The sequence below is a fragment of the Hakea prostrata genome, chromosome 3, assembly GCF_041222555.1.
Source record: "Hakea prostrata isolate BN-2017 chromosome 3, UWA_Hpros_2, whole genome shotgun sequence".
Classification (NCBI taxonomy): domain Eukaryota; kingdom Viridiplantae; phylum Streptophyta; class Magnoliopsida; order Proteales; family Proteaceae; genus Hakea; species Hakea prostrata.
This window is the reverse complement of record NC_142602.1, coordinates 5,787,217-5,802,584: the sequence shown is the minus strand read 5'-3', so window position 1 is coordinate 5,802,584 and position 15,368 is coordinate 5,787,217. Positions and strand designations below refer to the sequence as shown.

Below are 15,368 nucleotides of genomic sequence, written 5' to 3'. Positions count from 1 at the left end.
TTATTGGCAGGTCAGTGAGACTTGAGACTTGCAAAAATGGATCATTGAATTTTGTCTCAATTTGATGATCTATAAAAATCCCAAATGACAAGTTACCTTCATTATGTCCACAAGTAAACTTACATATTTTTCATTTGTTTGTTCTATAGTTTAAAGGTAACTTACAAGGAATCAATCTAATTCTTGAACAATGTGTTAAATAAACATAAAAATTTGACTGTATAATGTTAATGATATAAAAGTCTAAATGCCATGTCAAGCTATTATTTTTACTAAATAACATCTTCAAATGTATATATATAGTTTAATTATTTTCTAAAATTTCAAGTCTTAATTTGGCCTAAAACCCATCGAAGCATCAAATTAGAATACGGTACAAGTAAACACCATAAAAAACCAAACCCATACTCCAAGCAAGGATGGTAAACCTTGTGTTCAAGTCTGACCTACATGCGATCCACATGAATCTCATAAAATCCATGAGAACCATAGAGCAATTTCCATGTGTGTGATACAATAGATTTAAAAAAAACTCTTTTACTCTTAAGATTGTCGCTTTTGTCCATAACCCAACTCTCTTTTAAAGTTCAAACAACCTGACTACAGGAGCAATGGATCCCAAGTATTAATAAATTTCCTATGCTATGTACTGTTTTCAATTTTGGATCTAGCCGTGCGTGTTGGGTAAGGTCATTTGGCCCTTTCATCAAACACCTATTGCATGATATAATATACCTAAAGACTTGGCTAAGTGCTAACCTTTCGTGAGCAAATAACTGGAAGGCCATTCCCAGTGATCTATGTTTGACATGACATATGGAACATGAATGGTTGATATTGGGGAATAAACCATTTCATTAACATATAATCTTTTCAGTATGATTTTTCCATAAAAGAATTAGTAGGGCTACATGCATGAAACCCAAGAAGAATTTATCACAAGATGAAGGTTCAGATGAGCCCAATCCCTTATACTCTGAAGCATCTTCTGCCATGTTGGCAAAATCTGAACATTATTATAATGGAAAGAGAACTAGCTTGATTGAAAGTGTGGCTCAAACTCTCCTATATAATTAAAAAAGAACATGTAGCTGGGTTTGATTGAGTGACTGCTAATCTTCTATTCTTTTTCAGATCCCTGTTTTCTAAGATTGTAAAAGGTTTTGGTCCCTGTTTCGTCACTACTTTTGAAGGTAACGGGTTCATAAACAGTAATCACTCTGCATGTGGTGCCATTTGGATTCTAACTATTTTAAGGTCTCTGTTTGTTTCCCAAAATTTAGGTGCTGGGATTCATGGTTGTTTGGTAAATACGTCCAAAACCCATTTGTTTTTTAGTGTTTATGTGTTTTTCATACTATTCTGTCTTTGGTGTGCACCTAGTTCCAATTCTAACAACTCCAAGTGCCAGCCCCCGGAATTCCATTCCACTGCATCCAAACAAGGACGGGCTCCCAAGAAAAGAAAACTGCCATGGTGCCATACTTCAATGTTGCCATGACAGTTTACTATAGAAACACAACTTGAACACGTGGCCGCATGCCATTCAAAGGACAGGAACATGACAAGTGGCATACTAAACAGACATGATTTCAGAAAACAGCAGCAGCACAAGCCAAGTGGATGATGATGAGGTATCTTCTGGTAAGGGCTAGGACTTCAAAGAGAAGAAACAAAAATATAGAATGACACTTGGGAATTGGGACTTATCTTATGACCATAACGCTTCTCAACAGAGCCAAATGCATTGAACTTCAACTTACACAACTAATTCTTGTCCTTCCCTCAAAAACAACAGAGCCAAATGCATTGAACTTCAACTTACACAACTAATTCTTGCCCTTCCCTCAAAAACTTTCATACAACTATTTGAAGGTATATTTATATTTAGGTGGGCTTTAGATATATTGCCCACTGAGAGAAAAAGGCCTACATTATTCTGCCCTTAAATGATTTAATGGTCCAACCTTGATGGCCCAAACAAGATTGCCTTATTTATATATATATATATATATATATATATAAACCCTGACCCTTCCCCCCTCATCTTCCACTCCTGACCCTGAAAAAGAGTTGCAGAAGAGCTCACTGAAGAACCACATTCACTATGTCTAGCAGAAGATCAAGAGAATCAAGAATCACAGAAGTACATGATATAAACAAGCTTGCTGTCAAACTACTAGCCGTGGCGTCGGAGATCCAACTGACCGGCACAACTAGCAGGGTATGCCAAAATATTATTGTTCTCCATTGCTTGCTTGAACAATTGAGGATAATGCTGCACAAATAGCAGGACTAGGACATCATCTAGTGTCATTTGGAAGCTGATGATGACCTGCTTTGTGCCTCTATCCTGTGTGTCGACAAATTACACTCACCTTCAGTTTTAAAATCTAGTGTTTGTTAATTAGCTTGTTGTGGCTCATTCTGATCTATTATTATACGTCCTAATGATGGATTCAGGCATCGGCATCGAAGATTCTGAAGGAAACATGCAACTACATAAGGAAGCTTCAGAGAGAGATGGGGGAACTCAGTGAGAGACTCTCTGCGTTAATGGCTTCTATGGACATCGACAGTGCTGAAGCAGAACTAGTGTTGAGTGTACTTATCCAGCGGTAGTAAAGCATCAATGAGTATTCTGCCAAGCCCAAAACTCTCTCCCTCACTTCCAAGTAGTCTTAGTGGGATTTCCTGTGGAAGTTGTTCACAGTTCATTGCAGAAACCGTAGGTTGTGGAAGTTGTTCACAGTTCATTGCAGAAACCATAGGTTGAATTATTTTATGTTACTGTTCTATCAATTTTATATTTAAATAGTTTAGAGTTTCTTCTTAGATATTCGGGAAGAGATATAATTGTTGATGCCTTAGTTTGTCTCATAGTACCAATATTTAGTATATCATTTAAGTTATTTTCAAAGAAAATGTTACATTGGGTCCCTAGCTATGCAGGCATGGCAACTTATAAATGAAAGTTTTCAGCTTAACATAAGAATTGGTCGGCTGTGATCAATTCTTAAAAACAAATTTAAAAAAATCTACGGTGGATCACTAATAAACTCATTTCCCCAACCAACAGGGCCCAGAAGGTGCTGTGGATGATCTTATCTTACTGTGGCCACCTCCTACAGGGCTGGTGATGATCCACAGATTTGTTAAGGGAGGTTTCGTATAACCCTCTCTGGCTCTCTGCATGTTATAGTTTAATAAGCTGTGGTAGGTACAGTATATAGCATCATCTCGGAAAGGAAGGGATATCAAATGAAGGCTAAAATTGAAAAGAAAACTTAATGATTACATTATGTGATTGCTTAACTAATTCTAAAATATTTTAAAAATTACATATAAAAGCATAATATGTGACATATGTTAGTATGTTACAGCTCGTGAGTCTCTTTCCCTGGTCCCCCAGTTTTGGAGAAATGCTTTTTACAGTTTCCTAACTAGATCTCATTCAAGCGCAATGTCCCCTTCACCAGCTTTTTAAGATATCATAAATTAATCATACATAAATCCAAGAATTTGAAATAAAATGAGATTTCAAATCTTGTTTGGTTAGCCTCAAATCTGTCCAAGTTCATAGAGTTTCATTGAATTACTCCGTGTGAATCTGCAAACATAATCAATTTTATACTTACGGTGGAATCCATGAATTTCATCTAATATCCAAGAATGACTTAATTCACGAGTTTAGGCAAAAAAGTAATCCAAGGATGTTCTACAGGTATAAATCTCTGATTCATAAATTCGAGATTTTGAAATATTTGGATTCAAATAACCAAACAAGCCATAAAAGAAGACGAGTTCTTGGTTTATCACATGGGTGCTACGAATTTATAACATTAGTGATTATCATAAGGTTTAACTTTAAAAGATTATCTTAATGATGAACTCAAGCCTGGGCCTGGGCTGAAAATTTTCAACCCAGCTTTTTGTCAGGCTGGGCTTAGCAGATCCTTGAGGATCCTGGGCTGTGTTTTCCCCCAACGGGTGCCCAGCCCAGACTGTCCACCCGTCTCGCACCGATTTGCAGAATCCGCTACAGCATACATTTTAGAATTTTTATGGGGATAAATTATTTCAAAAAAAAAACCGAAAAACATTGCAGAGTATTAAAAGGGATCAGAGAAATCTCTGCTCTGCTTTCTTCAAACATTCTAGCTCGATTCACTCACTACCATATGTACAAAAACTTTCTGCCATTCGCAATCGAAGAACAAGAAGAAGAAAGGAAGACGGGAAAGCAAACTTTAACCCCAAATGAGGTATCTACGTCTTCTCACACTCTCTCCTTTCGCCTATGATCTCCATATATTTGACCTGCTCAAAAAAAAAACATTCAAGAAAATTCAGATATAAAGAGTTAGTAGATAAACATATAACACCTGCAATTCATACTTTGAACAACATATAATCAAGAACAGTAGAATATAATAAATAAATAAATAAATAAACGAACCTTGGCTTAGCGACGCGATTTGATTGTAGTCTTGCCGCTGAGAGGAGAACAAGGCAAGATCGGCCTCGAGAGAATAAAACTGTCCATTTGAGAAGCGAGATTGAAGACGGCGAGCTTCTCTTTCGCACTCAATCCCTCTCCCACATCCTTACCGAGATACGAATCTTCTTCTATGATTTTCAAAATTTGATGATGAACAACGCCGATATCATCCATCCAGCCCGATTTGGGGGATTTGTACAGAGTGAACGCCGATAACCGCTTGCTTTCTGCATCTTCCTCTGCTTGTTTCGTAGCTGACCACATAGGTGCCCTCCTCATCCTCCTGATCTTTCCAAACCTTGAGGTCTTCATTTCGTTAGGGTTACTTGCTCTCTCCACCTTCATGCTTACTTATCGTGGAAACCCAAAGAACACAACACAACAGAGGTTTCTTGCCTCCTTCCAAGAAGATCCAAGTAGATTACAAAGATACAATGTTGATTTCCTCGGAAAAGTCCTTACTGTTGTTTATATAGGCACCAGTGGTGTCTGAAGAATTCACGCCTCGCAAACGTATCCTTCGGTGAGGACACGTTTCTGCACCACGTGTCACATGTGGAACGACCAACTAGAACCAGTAGGAATTCGGTATCCTAGGTTTCATTGCCACGTTAGAAGATCTGTTTTTTTTTTTTTTTTTTAATTTATATTTCCAAGTAGATCAAAGCAACCTAGTATTAGTGGAAAGTGGAAAATCGAAGAATCAACTTTTGAAACCAATAAACTAGTACGGTTGGATCGGAATCTTTTCTTGTCAGACATCCAACATTGTACTTTAGAAGCAAGACATTCAGAATTTTCTAATCGGGATCGCATTTGGATTCATACGTGTCTCAGACTCCCCAGCTGCGGAGCAGTTTGGGGAGATTTGTTTCAGGTCAATCTCAAAATCTCAAAGTCTCCGGTTTGAATGATAAGATCGGATCATCATCAGGTGGAAATTAGGTACAACCTTCAATTCTTACAAGTGGCAGGTGCGGAGAAGGTTTCGCATGAGCCAAGGGGTGCAGGTGTGGAGTGCGAGTTTGGTGTGGTGCAATAGAGGCCAACCATAGCAGTAAAGTTAGAATCAAAGGAAACACGTGGCACAATTTGCACACAGAGAGAGAGAGCATTTACCTGTCCCGTCTCTTTCCTTGTTTTTAACTAACCAGTTAGGTTGACCAAAAAAAAAAAAAAAAAAAAAAAAAAGCAGAGAAGTTAGGTTTAGAACATTTGGCCTGCAACTCACTACTGTTCTTTTCGTACTACGTAAGATGAAACAATCATCCATGTCTTACATGTGGCTGTTCTCCAACTGCCTTCTGAGACCTAAACCAAACAGCCAATCTGAAGAACGACATTCTGATAACTCCAACTAAAACGAGGAGTAGACTTTAGATTATCTCACCAAATACACCAACCAAAAGAAATAGATAACGATCGAGGCATTCTATTAGCTGCTGATTAGGTGCCAAAGCAGCCACGGGACGATTGATAGGTCCTTTGTGAGGGAAGTGGCATGGAAGGATAGCCTGTACAGATTGAGAGGATCTGAATCCATTACTAAACATACAATTCATTGCCCTGATAGGCATGGTGCAAAGCTTATTAGTGGCCTTATCTTTTATGGTTTTAACGTATGAAAGAACTTGTGAGGTTCTCCAAATCTGCTTAAAGAATGTGATAGGAGACGTTATGAGTACAACACTCTTATCTCAAGACCATCACTATAATTGATGTGATTTATGTTCTAGAGTAATGTGACACGATTCTATCGATTTGGTGATTAGAGCTCTAAGGTTCATTGTAGCTCTGTAATTTCTTTTGCTTTATGAGTTCTAAGGTTTATTGTAGCTCTGAAATTTCTTATCTTATCATGATTTTGTTGAATCTTACAAAATAAAATGCTTGCATTTTGGAAGATTATATAGAAATTGTGAGGATAAAAATCAACATTATCCTAACTAATATATAATGGAAAATTAGAAGGAAAAAAAAATAAAAAATTATATAAATTATTTTGTTGAGTGTGGGATTTGAACCCACGCCCTTTCGGACCAGAATCTTAATCTGGCGCCTTAGACCAACTCGGCCAACTCAACAATGGATGTAATTGGTTTACTCAGAATTTATAAAACAACAACAACAACAGTAAGCCTTGTCCCAACTAAATGGGGTCGGCTACATGGATTCTTGCCCTCCAATCAATTATGTTCGAAGCCATGCTAGATACAAGTCCTAAACTATACATATCATTTCTCACCACTTCTCCTAAGGTTATCTTAGGTCTACCCCTAGCTCTTCTAGTTCCTTCAATATGGATTATATCACTTCTCCGAACATGAGCATTTATAGGTCTCCGTTGAACGTGGCCGTGCCACCTCAAATGACTTTCTCTAAGCTTATCACTTATGGGAGCAACTCCCAGACCAACTCTAATATGATCGTTTATTATCTTATCCATCATAGTTTTACCACTCATCCATCTTAGCATCCTCATTTCTACTACACTGAGTTTATCTATATGATTCTTTTTAACAACCCAACACTCTGCACCGTACATCATAGCTGATCGGACAACGGTCCTATAAAATTTACCTTTAAGCTTTAATGGAATACGCCTATCACATAAGACCTCGGACGCAACTCTTCACTTCATCCACCCTATTTTAATTCTTTGAGAAACCCCATCCTCTAAATCACCTCTTTTACTTATGATTGAACCTAAGTACCTAAAATAATCACTCTGATGAATCTCTTTATCGTCAAGTATCACCACCTCATCATCTGCCCGATTATGACTAAAGTTACAAACTAGATATTCTGTCTTCGATCTACTAAGTTTAAATCCTTTTGATTCCAAAGCTACTCTACATGATTCTAATTTGGTATTAATCCCCACTTGGGTCCCATCAATCAACACAATATCATCCGCAAAAAGCATACACCAGGGGACCTCATCTTGAATGTCTTTGGTTAATTCATCCATTACCAGTGCAAATAGATATGGGCTTAAAGTTAACCCTTGATGTACCCCAACTGTTATCGGGAATTCATTACTTTGTCCCCCCACTGTTCTAACACTAGTCACCGAACCATCATACATATCCTTAACTATATCTACATATTTACTTGCAACATTTCTTTTCTCTAGTACTTGCCAAATTAACACTCTAGGGACTCTATCATAAGCTTTTTCTAGGTCAATAAATACCATATGAAGGTCTTTCCTACATTCTTTATACATTTCTATAAGTCTCTTAATTAAGTAAATAGTCTCCGTTGTAGATCTTCCCGGCATAAACCCAAATTGGTTCTCCATAATTGTAGTTAAGTGTCTCAAACGGGTTTCAATTATTCTCTCCCATAATTTCATCGTATGGCTCATCAATTTAATGCCTCTATAGTTATTATAACTTTGAATATCTCCTTTATTTTTGTAAATTTGAACCACAACACTTCTCCTCCAATCATCTGGCATTTTCCCTATGCTCATAATCTTATTAAACAACTTAGTCAACCAAACTAGTCCATGGGTTCCTAAGCTCTTCCATACTTCAATTGGGACTTCATCAGGACCTTGTGTTTTGCCGAGTTTCATCCTCCTTAAAGTTTCTTTTATTTCGGACATCGAAATTTTACATATATAAGTTCGGACACTAGTGCCTTGGTGAAAAGTGTAATCGTCCGAAACATAAGTGCTTGAAGAATGTTCATTTAGTAAACTAGAGAAATAGGTTTCCCATCTTTTCTTAATATCATCCTCACAAACTAATACTTTACCATCTCCATTTTTAATACATCTAACATAGTCAAGATCTCTACTCTTCCTATCCTTCATCTTAGCTATCTTATAAATAGATTTTTTCTCCTTCCTTTGTGCCCAACTTATTGTATAATTCTTCATACTTCCTTTCCCTTGCTTTTCCCGCAATTTTCTTAGCTTCATTTCTATCCAACCTATACCTTTGAAGATCCTCAACATCCTTAGTTCTTTGCCATGTCTTAAAACTAGTTTTTTTATTCCTAATGACAACTTGAACCTCACTATCCACCACGACGTCTCTATATAAGAATGGATTTTTCCTTTTGATTCACCTAGAACATCTTTAGCTACCTTCTTAATACACATACCCATCTCATTCCACATCGTATTGATATCCCCTTTAAAATCTCATTTTCCTTGTTTGACTACTTCATTAAAGAAGGATTTAGAGTACTCTCCTTTCTCACTCATAATTGATCTTCTACATTTTTAATTTGAATGGAATTATTAGATAGGCTCCTCTGTTTCTTCTGCATTAAATGGTATTGAAAGATTCAAATGTACCTGTGTTCACCCAAAAACAAATACTTTCATTTCAAATTCTTTACTGAGTGCTAATTGTATTTCACCAAGTCTATTTAGGCAACCTTTTGGTAGGAAGGTTTTCATCTCTATTTTTCCTTTTTTCCTGGTAGGGTTTTTGAAGGGTGGGGGTGGAAGGTTGTTCGCCTTGGATTAAAACGAGCATTCTGGATTCACAAGATGCAGAATATCAAGGAGCTTCGCAAGTGTTGCAACTTACAAGTCAGTCGGGGCAACGATGGAATCCTAAGCCTAGCCTGACCTCGAATTCAAACAAGGAGGCTGTACAGCAGCACAACCAAGTTCCAGCAAGAAACACCAAACGCAATCACGGCCTATTTATGATACCTAAAGAATTTTTTGGGCAAAAAACCAGATACAACCAATAAAGTTCTCACGAAGGGAGATAAGGACTACAATAAACGACACAATACTCTTCTAGGGAGAGACCATCAGCTAGAAAGTAACATAAAATAGCCGAAGTTTCTAACTCAAGAACTTTTAAGATTATAAGGGAAAAACTGACAAGATATATAATTAGGCTTAATCTTCTTCCTCTTCGTCTCCATCCCCACCAGCAGCCTTCTTTGCAGCTGACTTCATATTCCTTCTCTTCACACGTCCGGGCCGACCACCGCCGAGTGGGCTAGTGAGCGAGAAATCAATATGCTTCTGAGAATCCATTCTAACCATGAAGGATGGGATGTTTACCACCTGTCTCCCAACTCTGCAGTGCAACAAGATTACGCAAAAGTATTGCCAGAATTGCAAACCAATCATATTCTAATTAAAAGTGAACCTGAAGCAGCACTGTCATGCAGGGGATAAAACAATGTCTGGTTTACATTTTCTCCACCATAAGGACATGGTTAATTTTAAGTACAAAGCACTAATTTCATGTTAAAAGTGAAACACCCTTATTCTACCCTTTTCTTCACTTGCCATGCTAGCCACCACCACCTGCCACAGATCCCTCCCTGAAATTGAATAGCCTAATGGGTTTTAATTGTCTAAATAGTTCAGATTTATGCACCCACAAAAATTTCAATTTCTTGACTAAAATATGACTAAAATACTATTATTGACTATTTCACGAAATCAATCAAACCACAACTAGACACCATACCACATCTTGCCTCCATTATGTAACCTTATCTGCCTGATTTATCCCTCTGTTCTTACTTTCTCAGACCATGGTTGAGGCCTTTATGGTGGAAATCAAACCCATTAAGAAAATTTACCCTAGAAGAGTCTCCCAGAAAGTCTTTGGTTTTGCTGATTATTTATTCTGTAAAAGGGTCTTCCAAATGTTATTCCTGATTTTCTGATAAACCCAGAAGTCATTCTAGAGTACTAGCTGACATTGGCTTTAAAATAGCAGTAATTCAACAAAAGGTAGCCTAAGAAACTACAAAAATAAACTAAAAAAAACTACACTCACAAAACCAAATTTATGTTTGCTTCAGACCCACCCAAGTAATAGACTCGGATCTAGAGGTACGACAAAACAAGTAAAAAAAAAAATTTTGGGGGGTCACTCTGGGAACTTAAATATAAAAGGGGAAAAAGAAAAAAAAAGAAGAATTTTTTACACATCACCCACTAATCCACTATTATTGTGGTGAAATTAGAGACCACCTACAATTATGCCCTAAATTACATGGCACCTACTGTCAAAATTACAAGTTACCCATAGTTAAGATTTTCTGTCAAATTGATGGGTAAAATGACGTAAATGTCTCTATTGTTCTTATCTCCATTTTAACTCATTTAAAATTTGAAATGCAAATTACCCAAATGTCCTTTGGACAGTAAAATGTCATTATTACTCATATGCCCTTTGGGCAAATGATCGTATCGCTCTTAGTGGAGCAAAATGACATAATTATCTTCCATTTAATACCCTCCCATACCCAACACTTAGGTGGGTGAAATGAATCTTTCTTCATCCGTCTTCAACCTACACCTTACCGGAAACCATCCACCCACCGCCACGAGAAATCACCCCACCCATCCCCCCAACGGCGACCCCCCCTCCCTTTTTACGTGAGGTGGTCAAAAAACAAAATGATTTGATTCGTGAGATTTAAACGAAGAAGAAGGTTACCTTGCTCTTGGTAACAAAATCGTTGACATTGACAGCTCACTTGGCAACAGATTCTAATATGGAAATTTAGTTAAGCTTTGAATCCAAAAATCCATTTTAGTCCACAATGATTCCCTTGAGATTCAAACATCCCACCCGATTTTGGAAATCAAAGGTCTATCTTCGAAATTTTTTTGATCTCAAAACAGGAAAAAATCTCAAAATAGGACCTACAACTATCATATACGCAATCCTCAGGGATGTTGAATCACACTCATTTTTGGTGAAACTTGAGAGAGGGGGCAGGTTGATTTCCGGAGGCGGTGGTGAGCGGCTTCCAGCGAGGTGTAGGTAGAAGATGAGAGAATTCCTTCACCCACCCAAGGGATGGGAGTGGGAGGGTACTAGATGGAGGTAGCTATGTCATTTTACTCCACTAAGGGCTTTAAATGAGTTAAATGGGGGTAAAGGCATTTAAGTCATTTTATCCATAACAGAAAATCTTAACTGGGGGTAGCTTGTTATTTTGATAGTGTGTGCCATGTAATTTAGAGCATAATAGTGGGTGGTCACTAGTTTCACCCCAATAATAGTAGCGCCATGTAAAAAACTCAAAAAAAAAAAAAAAAAGGGTGGGGGGAGAAGAAACAGAAGGAGAACCTGGTTTGTGAGTGCTCAACGAAGTATACAAAGCTCCCTAGTTACCACATACAGCAAGAAAAGGGGAAAAATACACCACGATGAGAAACTGTGAAAAGAATAAATTTCCTTCCAATATGTTCCAAACCCTATAGTACGGTTCTAGGTGGGGATGATCAAAGAATATTTATGATTTGACAGCTAACGGGAGCTCATGATTTTGGAACCACAATACTGGCAACAAAGGCAGCAACAGTGGAAAAACACTGCATATGCTCCCTCACACTCACTCTAGTAAGAAACAGGACAGGACAATACCGCCGCACAACATATGCAATGCAGGGCTACCAGGAATGAACAGTATTACAAGGTATCATGAATTCATGACAATATATACACACGTACATTTAACTCAGAAATGTTAAGACATATAGAAGATACATAAAACACTGCAACCACAGAGCACACTCAAAATACAGAATATTTAAGTAACTTAACATGGATTGAGAATCTCTGATAGTGAATGCTGAATACTACTAGTACGATGTGATGAAAATGACAGACAAAAACAAATTAAACTATCAGCTAAATTCCTTAACTAATCCATGAAGTAATGCAACCACAGAAGATATGTTCATAGATGGATTAATAACTAATATAAGAATGATTAAACATTGTTGATTAAACATTGTCAGCAGCAAAACTCAACCACGTATGAACAGAAAGCCAAGAAGGGCGACTTATACAGATAAAACATAGGAGTTAGTATATGCACCTGATATGCCTCTGCCTGATAAGCACACGGGCGTGATGAATAGACTTCGCCATACCCGACTTAAACACGAGAGTCTGGAGACGGCGCTCAAGGAAATTCTCCACTGTAAGGGCCAAGACGTAATCGAGCTTGTTCTGGCTCTCGTCCAAGAGCCCGTATCTGTTCATCCTTCGAAGAAGGGCTTCACCCTCAAAGATCCGGCGTGGATTTTTTTCATCAAGAGTGAGAAGCTCCCTAGCAGCGTTACGAATGCGGCTAAGCGCGTATTGAACCCTCCACAACTCTCTCTTACATCGGAGCCCATACTCTCCGACAAGCTTCAACTCAGCGTCCAAACGTTCTTTCTCGTATGGACGACGAGGTTTCTTAAAAGTCTTCCCATCTGAAATGGTTCGGTGCAATGATCAATTTACACATTCAAAACACATATTCATCAACAACGACAACGCAAGATATAGCCACAATGACAATTTCCATGGGGTTGTGTAATTACAATCTTTCAGATTAAATTGCTAACTTTCATCCCAATCAAATACAAAATCAAAAACACAGAGAGATGGAGAACTTACAGTTCCTGTAGAAATTAACGTGAACCATGGCTCTCTGTCGCCGTTCTCTTCTAGTGTCTGGCGTAAAGATCCGAGGACGAAGACAACCTAAGCAGAGTACGAAGTTTTCAACTTTATATAAGAAACCCTAAACCCTAACTTGGCTGGATCGGGTTGATCATCTGATAAATTGGCCCATGGGCTAATTAATGCGGGCCTTGGGTTTGGGCTTCACGGGCCTATTGGGTTGAGATGTCCAACTTGGTCTTGATTTTAGCTTTGACTTTCTTTGTATTACAAATTTGCTTGTGTTGTGAGCTTTGTTAGCTTTCATCTTCTTTTCTTCTTTGTTCCCTTTTACTTGTAAATCGTATGGAATTTCTATTATTATTATTATATAAATAAAATAGAGGAAGAAAATTTTTTTCTTAAAAATTTAAAGGAAGAAAAAAACGCGACTAAAAAATAAATATCATTATCAAATAGCAACAATAGGGCAAACTTAGGTCAGTCTAACCAATTATGATTAATTAGGGCAAGATTCAACTGGAATAAATTTTGGAAGTTTTAATTATTCATGACCTAATATAGGATTTAAGTTTGGTTTGTTTGGCCTTTGCACCTTGAACAGGAAAAGAGCCCAATTAGATTTTCAACCTTAGGATAGATTAGCATTGAAATTTTGAGAACCAAAGTTAAAGATCTGATATGACTAAGATCTATATTTTTCCATAGTTTTTGAAATTTGACTGTCCTTTAAGTAAGTGCTTAATGGAGTATCTAACATTTAAAGTTTTTAGCATTTAAAATGAAAGTCGAGTGTTCTATGTAGTCTAAATCCGTAATCTCTCTGTCTAGTCTTTTCATTTATTTTCAATGAATTCACATTATAAAATATACAGGTCTCCTGTCTCCATTAACAAATCATTTCATAGCGTCATTCCTCTAAGAGATAGCGATATTCTAATAAAAAAACTGGAAATAAAAAAAATAGCATTTTGTAAGTCAAATAAAAAAATTATTAGGCTATCAAATCCATAAATTTTAAGTGGAGAGTTGAAAGAACAACTACATGGATGGAATATGTGAACCCTTCCAAGGGACTTTAACCCAAGAGTACTTACTGTTAGGAACTTGTTTGCTATGATGTCTCTATTTATTATGTCATTCTTGTATTTAAACCAACTGTAAAGTTCAAGTTCGTAACCATCACCCATGAGAACTGTAAATTCAATTGTTAATTCATGGGATTCTTTTTCCCTTTATTATAAAAACCGAATCAATTTTCATAAACTGACGTTACTGCCCTCCAACCCACACTTACTCTCACATAAAATAATATTATGTATTATATTGTATATTAAAAAATATATATATATATAAACTCTTGCAACACAAGTAAAGTGTCACTATTGCAACAATGTATTCCACAAAAATAAATAAAAATAAAATAGAAAGGTATTAGACTGTTGCTTGTGGTATGTCTCTGCATTTTGCATTTAGATTGTATTTTCGTAAGAATCAAATGTACCACTTCACAAGAGGAAAGACCAACACATAATTACATAAGAATTATAAATAATTAAACATCTTAAGATTTTAAATAATATATATATATATATATATATATATATATATATATATATATTAACGAAATTAATTTTCAACCCACCATAATATTTAAATAAAAAGATTTTGTTGTTGGAAAGTGTCGAAAGTCCACAAACCCACATCTTGTTTAATAATTTTTGCTTTTGATCAATTTACAAGTGATAGTGGGATTAGTAGATATGTTAAAATATATAAAAGATAGGTTATTTTGTGGCTTCTTATCTTTTGGCTTGAGGAATTTTTGTTGTGTGTGGACATTTTAGCTAACATAACATTTTCATGTCTTATTGGTTAAAATATTGTTAAAGAAGATAAACTTAATGTTGATTATTGAGTGGTTAGGTAAAGTTCAGTATTGGGTACCCAATCATAATTGAAAATAAATGGTACATTGATGATTTAATGGACCATTAGTTACGGTCTCTTAATATGGATTCACTAATCCAACTGATCCCTATCATTATAACATTGACCAGACCTTAAAATATAATTAGCTAGAATATATATTCTCCACATATGTAATTAACAAAAAAAGCAAAATATTTTTTTCTACACAAATATACAAATATACTTTGATATTTATTACATGTTTTATTCGACTTAGTGCTGATATAGATTACACCACCAAGTTAATTTTTCATTCGAGCATTATTAGTTCTTAAGTTGTGGTAGATGCGCTTTTAGTATAAGGACGACAACCTCATAAGTAGAGGTAATAAGTTTAAGGAAGTCTTGAATTCGAACCTCCGTCCCTCTAAACCTTCTCATGCCTGTGAGCATATATATATATATATATATATATAAAATTACCCCCTAAAGATGTAATCAAAAAGCATAGGCCGGAACGAAGGAAAGACATGTTGATTTTAGCAAGTAAA

General features: G+C 36.5%; 2 protein-coding genes and 1 non-coding gene across 3 annotated transcripts; 1 reads left to right on the top strand and 2 right to left on the bottom strand.

Moving 5' to 3' along the window:
• The first annotated feature begins 2,070 nt into the window (after positions 1-2,070).
• LOC149020333 (transcription factor ILI5-like) lies at positions 2,071-2,900 on the top strand. Its single transcript, XM_089146910.1, has 2 exons — positions 2,071-2,224; positions 2,464-2,900. Exons 1-2 carry the CDS (start codon positions 2,108-2,110, stop codon positions 2,620-2,622), a joined length of 276 nt encoding a protein of 91 aa, XP_089003036.1. The 5' UTR covers positions 2,071-2,107; the 3' UTR covers positions 2,623-2,900.
• Positions 2,901-6,504: 3,604 nt separating this feature from the next.
• Positions 6,505-6,585, bottom strand: TRNAL-AAG (transfer RNA leucine (anticodon AAG)). Its single transcript has one exon. It is a non-coding gene; the product is annotated as a tRNA-Leu (tRNA).
• Positions 6,586-8,989: 2,404 nt separating this feature from the next.
• On the bottom strand, positions 8,990-12,978 carry LOC149020331 (small ribosomal subunit protein uS4y-like). The gene is made up of 3 exons (XM_089148445.1): positions 12,901-12,978; positions 12,332-12,713; positions 8,990-9,558 (listed from the first exon to the last, which is right to left on the bottom strand). Exons 1-3 carry the CDS (start codon positions 12,926-12,928, stop codon positions 9,375-9,377), a joined length of 594 nt encoding a protein of 197 aa, XP_089004571.1. The 5' UTR covers positions 12,929-12,978; the 3' UTR covers positions 8,990-9,374.
• Between the last annotated feature and the right edge of the window lie 2,390 nt (positions 12,979-15,368).